Genomic DNA, 13,036 nt, shown 5'->3' with positions numbered 1-13,036 from the left:
CATATATTTCAACCCCTGTATTAGCTTAGTCATTTCATCTTGTCTGTATTAGCTTAGTCATTTCATCTTGTTTGTTTGACTCATCTGCCGGCCCCTGGAGGATGGGCTCCCCCTTTGGGTCTGGTTCCTCCCAAGGTTTCTTCCTCTTAGGGAGTTTTTCCTTGCCACCGTTGCCTTTGGCTTACTCAATGGGAGGTCCTTACGAGGCAGAAATGTAAAGCGCATTGAGACAATGTAATGTTGTGATAATGCGCTATATAAATAAAATTGAATTGAATTGACTGCAGCGCGTCTAGCAGCGCTAGTGTTGCCCAGCCTGTTTATCGCAGTTTTCCATCCCAACTGCAAGCAGCAATGAACTAAGAAATTGGTGATAAAAAGGTTAAAAAACACCAAACAATATGACATTAAGATGATATAACTTAAAGTATACATATGATAATTTTTGCATACAAAATAAAGGTTTGATTTACAACCAAATCGACCTATGACCAGTCAATTGGAACCAATCGAGGTTGTAAGTCGACAATGACTTATAATTTGAGTGCAGCACTGCCACGCATGGATGGCTACAGCAGCAATAGACACAGAACTGTGTTAAATAGTGGAGACAATGATTCAGAAAATGAAATGTAATCAGCGAATAAACACACAACTGACATATTTATGCTATTGTTTTTTTTATTTCTGAAACCTTAATGTACAGAAAATAAAATATAACCTATAACACAAAAGGGGAAAAATTTTTTAGAGCTCTGCCTAAACAGTGTCAGTGCCAGTGGTCGTACTGAAGTCACCCATGACCAAAAGAGTGTCACCTAGTGGGCACCCATCAACTACCAAGTGAAGTTATGAATAAACTGCCTCCTTCACAGAGATATCACTCACTGCCATTGGAGCATACATTGAGAGCACAGACAAGACACCAAGAGAGTGCCTTAATCTGAGTCTCACAATATGCTTGTTGATAGGAGTCATATCGGATACCATCGGGAGGAGCTGATCCTCCACAGCAAGCTATTCCCTAAGTATGGCAGCCATCAGAGCGAACAGACCAATAATTGGTCTACCCACCTACATAGATCTGGTGATTCCCTGGTCTGCGTACCTCAGAGTGCCACCACTGAAATGTGGAGTTACAAATCTCCTCTGACAGCAGAAGAAGATGGTCACCATGCTGGAGAGTCAGGATTTTCCACATGTCTAGATGGATGAGCCGCCTCAGACTGGATCCTGAGTGCTGCTGTGCTGCGGGCAATGCCTCAGCACCACACCAGTTCTGATCCTCAACAGGCCAGACCCCATTGGCTCTCTGGTGGTGGTTTAGACTCCTGGATGTGGCTCCTGAGGGCCTTCCCCCATCCCCTTTATGATACGTGCACCTATGATACGTGCAGCGATCCTGTGGGAGTTTACAGCAGAGCTACACCTGTGGAGAGCAGAAAAGAGTCCTGCCTGCCATTTTGTAGCTGGTTGAAGTTTTACAGTGGCTAGAGTGCCAATCCGTTACCAACCCCCAAATTTTTCCCTGTAAGTTGGAGGTCCTAGATGTACAGAAGGATTGTGTTCAATTCTCAGGAGTCACTTGAATTTTCATTTTTATTTCTATGCTATATGCATGTCTTTTGAGGTGAAAGACAATCAGGTCCTCATTAAAATCCATACTGCCCAGTAACACCTCATTCAAATCTACCCAAAGTCCACACAACTGGTCACTGGTTGCTGTCACTCACAGGACGGACAAGTTCCATCCATGTCTGTAGGTGTCCTGGTTCTTTTTGGACAGTGCTCTTGGATAGCTGTCACCTGCAGTGGTTCCGCTGTTCCTTGTCACCTGGGGGAAGCTAGTAACGACTCCGATGCCCTCTAGACATGGTCAGTGGCAGTGTGACTGAGGAGAGTGAGGACACTTCCCAGTACAAGCTACGGGACAGGAAGAGTCTATAGAGGATGACCACCGCAGCGGTCTGGCAAAGTATGATGCCAATGGTGATGACCTGGGGCGGGGAGTGCAGACCAGATTAGTAAGCTCAGTACACAGAGAGTGATGGACAGTCTTTCTCTCCCCCCATAGTGATGGTACCCTCTTACCTTCTCTCTTTGGTGCTCACGGAAAGCAACAGAAATCAGTACGAGGACCGGGTGACACAGAAACCACAAGAAACAGCCCTGAAACGCACCAACACATCCATTAGACGTTTGGGCATCTTTCAACCAAACCGAGTTCACAAACCTTCTATGTGGACACCAGAGAACAATTTAAAATACTGAAAAAAAGTTGTGCAAAAGGTATCCTTTACAACACGGGTGTCAAACTCCAGTCCTGGAGGGCCGGAGCCCTACACGTTTTTGAGTTTCCCCTCATTTAACACACCTGATTCAACTTTTCACACCTGCTTGTGCTAATTACCACACAGTTCTTGAGCTGAATCATTTGTGGTGGAATAGGGAAAGACCAAAGCTATGCAGGGCTCCAGCCCTCTGGGACTGGAGTTTGACACCCTTGCTTTGCAATTACAATAACTAAGGCAGAATCTGCATTTTTCCCATGACCACACATTGTATGAGAGGGATATGACTGTCCCGTGGAAATCTGGGAATGGTTTGTTGAAGGTTTGTCCCCCACAATGGCGCCCGTAGTACCTTTGCGAAGCAGAGGTAGAAGTCTCGTTTTAGAGTACTCCTCTCCGCCATGATGATCTGGTAGAGGATGGAGGCAAGCAGCAGGGCTAGAACAATGCGCAGGCCAATGAGAAGCAGGCCCGGCACGCTGCCGTGGGCATGGTAGCTATGGTGCTCGGTGTCCTTGAATTGCTCCCAGACCAACAGTGCCCCCTACAGGTTCAGAACAGTAAGGAAATGGAAAGACTGACCACGTCCATCCATGGTTGATTCAGCGCGGACACCAGTCTGATTGGACCAAGCAGTTTGGATATCATGCATAATGCAATTTACAGAAACTATTATTTGAATATAATTTATATCTAGACTCAGTATCTATTATTTAAGTGCTCCACTGAATGCCACAGGAAATCCTTCTGATCCCCAGAGGCATCAGACTCTATAACTCCTCCCAATGCCACTCATCCACAAAATAGGTCATTTCCCTCCCTCCCTCCATAACCATGTCTTTTGGTATATCTTTTATATACTTCTAGGTTGTACAATAACTGGTCTGCTGCTGCTAATCTTTTCAGTTTCTCTGAATGTAGAATACCTCGACACTATGTGCAATATTATCAGGTAAAATGCTGGCTCTGTGAGCAACTGTACAAAATGCACCCGATCAAATACTTTTGCCATACAGTATTTTAACTAATTTATCTTTCACAGCGAACCGGTCACACTGCAAACTAGTTACATAGTTATATATACACTCACCTAAAGGATTATTAGGAACACCATACTAATACGGTGTTTGACCCCCTTTCGCCTTCAGAACTGCCTTAATTCTACGTGGCATTGATTCAACAAGGTGCTGAAAGCATTCTTTAGAAATGTTGGCCCATATTGATAGAATAGCATCTTGCAGTTCATGGAGATTTGTGGGATGCACATCCAGGGCACGAAGCTCCCGTTCCACCACATCCCAAAGATGCTCTATTGGGTTGAGATTTCAGAATAAGCTTTATAAGCTTTATTGCCAGGTATGTTGACACATACGAGGAATTTGTTGTAGTGACAGAACTCTACAGTGCAACAGAAAGACAGAAAGACAGTGACAAGACAAGACACAGGTAATAAAAAGAGTTATATACAGATATACAAAGATATACAAAGTAGCGTGCAAAATAGCAAGAAGACATTCCATGTGTTTGTATAGGTATGTTGATATGTGCAAATATGAAAAATAAATAAGCGTGTGTGTTAAATAAATAATTTGTTTTAGTGTTGTGTGTACCACGTGTATTGTTAAGTGTACATGACATTGTTAAGTGTTCATGACATGGACTGCCTGGGGGAAGAAACTGTTCCTGTGTCTGGTCGTTTTGGTGCTAAGTGCTCTGTAGCGTCGACCAGATGGCAGCAGATTAAAGAGGGAGTGTGCTGGGTGTGAGGGGTCCAGGGTGATTTTCTTAGCCCTTTTGCTCACTCTGGATAAGTACAAATCTTGGAGAGTGGGGAGGGATGTTCCAATGATTCTCGCAGCAGTCCTGACTACCCTCTGCAGTCTTCTAAGGTCAGATTTGGTAGTTGAGCCGAACCAGACAGTTATAGAAGAGCAGAGGACGGATTCAATGATTGCGGTGTAGAACCGTATCAGCAACTCCTGTGGCAGGTTGAATTTCCTCATCTGACGAAGGAAGTATAACCTCTGTTGGGCCTTTTTCACAATGGAGTCAATGTGAGTGTCCCACTTCAGGTCCTGGGAGATGATGGTCCCCAGGAACCTGAATGACTCTATTGTAGCCACAGTGCTGTCCATGATGGTGAGTGGGGGGAGAGCAGGGGGGTTCCTCCTGAAGTCCGCGATCATCTCCACTGTTTTGAGCGTGTTGAGCTCCAGGTTGTTAAGACTGCACCAGGCAGCCAGCTTTTTTGCCTCCTGTCTATAAGCAGACTCATCGCCGTCCTGGATGAGGCCAATGAGTGTAGTGTCGTCTGCAAATTTCAGGAGCTTGACAGAGGGGCCTTTAGAGGTGCAGTCGTTGGTGTACAGGGAGAAGAGCAGTGGGGAGAGAACACAACCTTGAGGGGCGCCAGTGTTGGTCATACGGGTGCTGGATGTGATTTTACCCATTCTCACTAGCTGTTGCCTATCTGTCAGAAAGCTGGTAATCCACTGGCAGACAGAGCTAGGTACAGAGAGCTGGGTTAATTTGGGATGGAGGAGTGATGGTACGATGGTATTAAAGGCAGAGCTGAAGTCCACAAACAGGATCCTCACGTAAGTCCCTGGTTTGTCCAGATGTTGCAGTACATAATGCAGACCCATATTGACTGCATCATTCACAGACCTGTTTGCTCTATAAGCAAACTGCAGGGGGTCCAGTAAGGGTCCAGTGAAGTCCTTCAGATAATCCAACACCAGTCTTTCAAATGATTTCATGACCACAGACGTTAGAGCTACAGGTCTGTAGTCATTAATTCCAGTAATTTTGGGTTTCTTTGGGACAGGAATGATGGTGGAGCGTTTGAAGCAAGAGGGGACTTCACACAGCTCCAGTGATCTGTTGAAGATCTGAGTGAAGATGGGGGCCAGCTGGTCAGCACAGGTTTTCAGACAGGCTGGAGTCACACCATCTGGGCCTGGTGCCTTCCTTCTTTTGTTCTTCTTGAAGACCTGCCGCACCTCATCTTCACTGATCAATACAGCAGGAGTGGGGGAGAGGGGGGTTGCAGGAGGTGTAAATGGTGTTCTCTCAGGAGTTGGGGAGAGGGGGGATGCAGGAGGTGAGAATGGTGTTCTCTCAAACCTGCAATAGAACTCGTTCAGATCGTCTGCCAGTTGTTGATTCTCCACAGTGCTGGGGGATGGTGACTTGTAACTGGTGATGTCTTTCAAACTTTTCCACACGGAAGCTGTATCACCAGAGGAGAACTGAGTTCGTAGCTTTTCGGAATAATTCCTCTTTGCCACTCTGATCTCCTTTTCCAGTGTGTATTTGGCCTGTTTGTACAGAACTCTGTCCCCATTCCTGCGAGCATCTTCTTTGGCCTGACAGAGCTGGCTGAGTTTTGCAGTGAACCATGGTTTGTCGTTGTTGTAGATTAAACGGGTCCTGGTAGGAATGCACATATCCTCACAGAAACTGATATATGATGTTACGGTCTCCGTGAGTTCATCCAGATCGTTGGCAGCAGCTTCAAAAACAGACCAATCAGTGAGAGAGAAGCAGGCTTGTAAATTCCGCTCTGCTTCATCAGTCCAACATTTTGCAGTCCTTAATACAGGTTTAGCTGATTTCAGTTTCTGCCTGTAGGTCGGTATGAGATGAACCAAACAGTGATCAGAAAGTCCCACGGCTGCTCGTTGGACAGAGTGATATGCATCCTTTATAGCTGTGTAACAGTGATCCAGTATATTACTGTCTCTGGTGGGACATGTAACATGTTGTCTGTATTTTGGCAGCTCACGTGTGAGATTTGCTTTATTAAAATCCCCGAGAATGATTAAAACAGAGTCCGGGTGTTGTCGCTCAGTCTCTGTAATGAGATCAGCGAGTTTCTGTAAGGCTGTGCTCACGTGCGCTTGCGGAGGAATATACACATTCACGAGAATAAACGAGCAAAACTCCCGCGGCGAGTAGAAAGGCTTACAGTTAATGATGAGTGCTTCTAGATCGGAACAGCACAGATTCATTAACACAGATACATCTGTACACCACCTTTCGTTGATGTAGAAACACGTACCGCCGCCGCGAGATTTCCCCGTTGATTCTGCGTCGCGATCCGCTCTAAACAGCTGAAAGCCCGGCAGACTTAACGCGCTGTCTGGAATGGCGTCATTCAGCCAGGTTTCCGTGAAACACAGAGCAGCAGAGTTTGAAAAATCCCTGTTGATCCGGGTAAGCAGAAGTTCATCCGTTTTGTTGGAAAGAGAACGGAGATTCGCCAGATGGATGCTAGGCAACGGCGTTCGAAATCCGCGTTGTCTGAGTTTCACGAGCGCGCCAGCTCGCTTCCCCCATCTGCGCGTCCTGAAGCGCTTCCACAGTGCCGCGGCTCCGCTAACTACAATGTTCAGCAAAACGTCCGAATACTCAAAATCTGGTAAAAGATTTTGTGGAGTGTTCTGCCGAATGATCAGCAGTTCATTTCTGGTAAAACTGATGGTGTTTGAGAAACAAAAAACAGGAAAAACTAACAAAAACAAAACAAGCACTTGAGAGCTGAGCACTGAGGCTACCATCCTCGGCGCCATCTTGAAATACATCAGCCTGAGATCTGGTGACTGTGGGGGCCATTTTAGTACAGTGAACTCATTGTCATGTTCAAGAAACCAATTTGAAATGATTCGAGCTTTGTGACATGGTGCATTATCCTGCTGGAAGTAGCCATCAGAGGATGGGTACATGGTGGTCATAAAGGGATGGACATGGTCAGAAACAATGCTCAGGTAGGCCGTGGCATTTAAACGATGCCCAATTGGCACTAAGGGGCCTAAAGTGTGCCAAGAAAACATCCCCCACACCATTACACCACCACCACCAGCCTGCACAGTGGTAACAGGGCATGATGGATCCATGTTCTCATTCTGTTTATGCCAAATTCTGACTCTACCATTTGAATGTCTCAACAGAAATCGAGACTCATCAGACCAGGCAACATTTTTCCAGTCTTCAACTGTCCAATTTTGGTGAGCTCGTGCAAATTGTAGCCTCTTTTTCCTATTTGTAGTGGAGATGAGTAGTACCCGGTGGGGTCTTCTGCTGTTGTAGCCCATCCGCCTCAAGGTTGTGCGTGTTGTGGCTTCACAAATGCTTTGCTGCATACCTCGGTTGTAACGAGTGGTTATTTCAGTCAAAGTTGCACTTCTATCAGCTTGAATCAGTCGGCTCATTCTCCTCTGACCTCTAGCATCAACAAGGCATTTTTGCCCACAGGACTGCCGCATACTGGATGTTTTTCCCTTTGCACACCATTCTTTGTAAACCCTAGAAATGGTTGTGCGTGAAAATCCCAGTAACTGAGCAAATTGTGAAATACTCAGACCGGCCCGTCTGGCACCAACAACCATGCCACGCTCAAAATTGCTTAAATCACCTTTCTTTCCCATTCTGACATTCAGTTTGGAGTTCAGGAGATTGTCTTGACCAGGACTACCCCCCAAATGCATTGAAGCAACTGCCATGTGATTGGTTGATTAGATAATTGCATTAATGAGAAATTGAACAGGTGTTCCTAATAATCCTTTAGGTGAGTGTATACCTTGCATATCACATATGACAAATAAAACCATTGAATCCTTAATACAGATGCTCATCTACTTACGAACTTTCAGACGTATGAATGAAGAGGACTGTAAGTACAAATTGTGTTCATTGGGCTCCCGTTTCCTGTCTGCAACATCAATTTTTTTTTCTGCACACCAAGTACGACTTCTGGCCACTACTCCCGCTGCGCAGCAGTGTAGCGTGCGTACTCCTAGCATCCTAGTTCTCTGTACTTGCGTATACCCTGAAAATGATGTTGAATAACGACTCACGGACATTTCAAGTTACGAACGGCCGTTCGGAACATATCTCGTTTACAAGTTGAGGAGCATTTGTACTTCAAAAGGAAGGTGTGATGTTGCATCCAGTGGGAAGCACAGTTGTAGACAGAGCTTTTAGTAGTAGAGCCTCACCTGGCCATGTGGATGTAGTTCAGTAGGGCAGAGCCAACCTGCAGCAGGAGAGCAGCTGATAGGACCTTCAGCACGGTGTGCATGGGCCCACCCTTGTGCAATGCCTGCCACAAAGGCTGGGCGCAGATGCAGACTGCCACAAAGTAGGTGAGGACCAGCAAGAAGTAGAAACTGTGTAGGCCTGGCAGGTCGGGGGAGAGATCAGGGGTCACAGTCACACAAGGCAGGACAACAGGCTGACTTGGGAGTTACAGACCTCAATATCCTCAGCAGTCTGCCCATCTGTCTTATCTCCAGGAATCTGGAGGCTAACCCAAGATTCAGCTAACTGCATGCTTTTGGAAGAACCCAGAAAGCCGATGCTGATGCCTGTGACGTGTAGTCAAAATAAGTTTTTCAATGAACTGCACCGGATTGAATCCAGGGGCCCCACCAATGGTTTGTTCATGGATATGTCCAGTCAACAGGTTACGCTTGTCTTCTGTACAATTCCAAAATCAAAACAGCAAAAATGCATCAAATAGTTATAAATATTAATTAGTAGTGCTTTGTAATGTAGCTAGCTAATGTCTCGTAAAAAAAAAGAATGTTTCAATTAATGTTAACTTAAGAACCAGAGCTTATAACAAACTCAAGAATGTTACATGCCTGTTGTTGTGTGCTTACTCACCATGTGTTATAAATGTTGTTTTTAACTAGTGGAAATTTGGGCTGGTTCTCAGGTTGTGCCACTTCAGCACCACCTGAGAACCAGCTCCCATGTCAGCATCACCATGGCACTAGTGCAAAAGAGGTAAAGGAGAACCCACAGGAATAACAACCAAACTGCCTTTAGATTACTACTGACACTTAAGTAGAGTAGTAAAAAATTATACCTGGACAGGGCATCTCAGCCATCCCAGGAGAGGGCGGCTAAGCTAAACCAGGAACTGAGCACATAGGAAGACTCACCCGCCTCTTCAGCGCTGAAGTGATCCAAGGGGTTGCCAGCATTGTCAGGGTTAAAAAGCATGGCCTGGAATCGGATCTCCTCCAGGTCCCCGCCAGCCTCTCCCTCCTGGCAGGTGCTCTGGTCCGCATAAACCATGTGCCAGAGCTGGGGCGAAGACATCTTGGGCATGGTCCAGTTGAGCTCCACTGCGTTCAGCGTGACTGGAAAGGGTGATGATTGTGAGAGATGCCAAAATAAAAAGAACTTCCTCATATAAATGCGTGCAACAAAACACAGATGTTAAATAAATGGATACAAAGAGCTACCTATAAATCAGCAGAAATCAAACGAAGCTACTCCACGTGACCGTGCCTTAAAAATGTTTATTTTCTATGTTTATTCTGATTTCAGGACCGCCTGATTTCTTGACCAGTCACTGCCTGTCCACAACAGGACTCCAGAGTGCAACCAATTTGGATGCACGTGACCAAAAATCTGTTGTGTGTGATTAAATTTTTTTCTTGGTCGTACTGGTGTGCCTAACATTTCACAGGTTTGAACCAATCAAAGGCACCACATTAGACCAGTGTTTCTGAAACCATATGTTTACAAATGTTTTAACAAGGTATGTTTATATTAATTATAAAATTATTTACATTTAGCTTGATAGTATAATGAACATGTTTTATTAGATTATTAATGAAAATTGCAATAAAATTTATATTAACCTTTTTAAAAACTTTCATGATTGTTCTCTATTTTATTGATGTAAACATTTGTTGCCGAGATAAATATAGGCTACATCAGTCTAATACATGTTGGTTACATTATCAAGCTAAATGCATATGATTTTAAATATTACAAACCCACTTCTTTTTAAACATTCGTTGATGTAGGCCTATTTTATTAATACTTGCTGATGCATTGAGCTAAATATACACTAAAAATCTAATAAAACATGTCAGTTATACTACCAATATACATTAAAAATCTAATAAAATATGTCAGCTATACTGCATAGCTAAATGTAAGTGATTTTTTAATAATATAAAACACCTTCAAACATTTGTAAATGTACAGTTTCAGAAACACTGGTCTAAGAAACACATCCTGTGTCATAACAAGTGTGTAACCACCAGGGTGACCCCCCTCCACGCAGAATTTCAGTGGCAGGCAGCAGCAAACCAAAACTTTTTCTATAAGTATCTAGGAGTATCTATATGTATCTCAGTCAGGTGAGTTTTGAAAATTTCAGTTTGTCAAGCACTTTAAACAGCACTTGTAAATTTTGTTTGTTGTTGTTTTGCATTTTTTTGTTTGTGCTGTGATTCATATAAAGACAAACATTGACCTGCACCTTTATTCCTGTTTACAACTATTTATGAAACTATTAATGTGTATGGAAAATGACAAAAAAGTAATAATTAAAATGTATTATTGTGAAGCTAAAGGCATTGAGACAAATTTGTGTGCACCTAAATTTTGTGGCGGTGCACCTAAATAAAATAGTTAGGCATAGCAGTGCAACCGATACAAAAAGTTAGTCTGGAGCCCTGCACCAGAAGCCAAATGCAGTCTAATCCCACACATGGTGGGTCATGCTTCAAAGCAGCCATCAACGATGAGGCTCACTGGCAACAGGAGCTCCAGACAAGCGCTCTAGGCAGCTGAGGTTCTCAAACCCCTCCTGCTCCTGGAAGAGCAGCAGCCGGGCCTCCTTCCTCACAGCCATGGCGAAGTCAGCCTCCTCCAGTCTGCAGACCACGAGAGCATTCTCCCCTGTGGGATTCAGGGAAAGGTAACAGCAATATGCTTGTAATCAGAAAGACCGTTTGATTAATGGTGGGTGGCTTGAAACTCACTGTGGACCGCACAAGGCACAAGGCACAAGGCAGGAGTACACCCTCGACGGAGTACCAGTCCATCACTGCCAGTGAAGCCCAGGGACCACCATTAAAGAGGGACCTCAAATAAATCACCCCTATTGACAACTTTTATCATCCCTCTCACCCTCCTCCACTGTAGAAAACAGCCCAGAGGCCTCTTGACCATGGAAATGTGCTTCTGATTGCACAGCAAGTACTTGTATTTGCTCAGAGAGTTACTTCACACTCTACTGCCACCTTGTGTATAAAAAGCAGCACAGGGCACAAGCTTATCCACCAGGCAAATGACACATTTTAATTTTACTTGGGACCTTCATTGTAAGACTGGCCAAACCAAATTGCAATAGCGAGTATAAATAAAATGTAATCATCCTAACTGTACATATATTTGGATAGAACATCCATGGCGCTATAGATCTCAGCACTTTTCATGATGCCAGGGATTATGGAGAATCCTGCTGCCTATTGATGAAGTGCTGAGGTAAGCTTGATTAACATTGTGCAATTATATCACCACTGTGGGGTGGTGTGGTGGCACAGTGGTTAGCACTGTTGCCTCACACCTTTAGGACTGGCATTTAAATCTGTGCCCTGGCTGTATGTATATGGAATTTGGATTGCCCCCATCAGTTGAAAAACATGCTAAGGTGAACTGGAGTTGCCAAATTGTCCATAGGTGTGAATGGTATGTGTGCACTGTGATGGGTTGGCACCCCATCCTGGGCAATTCCCTGCCTTGCACCCAAAGCTTGCAGGATATGCTCTGGAACCCCACAACCCTCAAAAGGACAAGCAGCTACAGAAGATTTATTCTATTTATATATATCATATTTCTGTGTATAGCGCAGTCTCTCTTTTATAATTTTATTTCAGTTCTCATACTTATATCTGATTTTTTTTTTCTTGTCTTGTGTTTCTGTGTGACCGTCCAGTAGTAACATGAAGCAATTTTCTCCAGGATCAATAAAGTTTTCTGATTCTGATTCTGAAGATGGATGGATGTCACCTTCGCAAGATATATGTGATTTTGACCTTTAGATTCAACATCTAAAATTCAACTGCTTTGAAGGCAAAAGGAAAGTTTAATATGGGGGTTATTTGCTGAAGTTACAAGTGCGGCTATTCTCAACGAAATGTCAGCAGCTCCGTTAAGATTTTTTACTACTCTGCATGAAAACATCAATGCATTAAATCATTATCAAAAGGAAGAAAAAATGTCAAGACTGGGATGTTTCTGAAATATAAAAAAAATCTAGTGCACAAAACAAAGTATTCACGCAAATAAAATAAATCTGATAACTGCAATCACAGTGAAGACATCAAGTACGCACATCTGCGTTTAACGGGAACAGAAGCAAATAGTCGAGTTATTCCTGCTCTGAGTAATGACCACAAAAACGTAGCCATTCCCGTCGGGTGCAAGTACCGATAGCTCGTGAACAGGGCTGATGCGTATAATCTGGCTCTCCGTACGTGTTTTTCGATCGCCGGCGTGTTTAGTACAGGGGCACAGACACTGTCAACCGATAGTACGTAATGCGTCCTGCGCACGCCCTCAATTGAGGATAAGTGATTTAATCCAGATGTATCCAATCTAGGAGTGTGACTGAGCTGTGTCGGACGCACCTACCGTGAAACAGAAATCTTGTTATGTATTGCCCATTGTTTTCTTTTGCAGCGTCGCTCCTGAGGATGCCCGATACGGTTTTCCCGTGCGCCGGAGGAATTGCATGTAAACATAAAGCGGCCGCAGCCACAAATAACAGATACTTGGTATTAATTGTGCACATAACTACTTTGGCATATGGACACTTCTTAACCATAACAGTCAATGAATGGATTATATACGCGCAGTTTCCAACTGTCAGGAGAACGTGATTGACCGACGAATCGTCCAATCGTCCACCGACTTTCGCCATCTGTCAAAAG

At 44.2% G+C, this 13,036-nt stretch overlaps 1 protein-coding gene across 1 annotated transcript; it reads right to left on the bottom strand.

Annotated features, from left to right (window-relative positions):
* Positions 1-1,581: 1,581 nt before the first annotated feature.
* LOC140586478 (integral membrane protein GPR180-like) lies at positions 1,582-12,951 on the bottom strand. The gene is made up of 8 exons (XM_072708307.1): positions 12,738-12,951; positions 10,854-11,000; positions 9,242-9,442; positions 8,291-8,471; positions 4,163-5,303; positions 2,644-2,835; positions 2,092-2,169; positions 1,582-1,997 (listed from the first exon to the last, which is right to left on the bottom strand). The coding sequence occupies exons 1-8, from the start codon at positions 12,928-12,930 to the stop codon at positions 1,845-1,847; spliced, it is 2,286 nt and encodes a 761-aa protein (XP_072564408.1). The 5' UTR covers positions 12,931-12,951; the 3' UTR covers positions 1,582-1,844.
* Between the last annotated feature and the right edge of the window lie 85 nt (positions 12,952-13,036).

Source organism: Paramormyrops kingsleyae, unplaced genomic scaffold (genome assembly GCF_048594095.1).
Source record: "Paramormyrops kingsleyae isolate MSU_618 unplaced genomic scaffold, PKINGS_0.4 ups70, whole genome shotgun sequence".
Taxonomy (NCBI): domain Eukaryota; kingdom Metazoa; phylum Chordata; class Actinopteri; order Osteoglossiformes; family Mormyridae; genus Paramormyrops; species Paramormyrops kingsleyae.
Note: the sequence above shows the minus strand (reverse complement) of the source record. Positions and strands in the feature narration are given on the sequence as shown.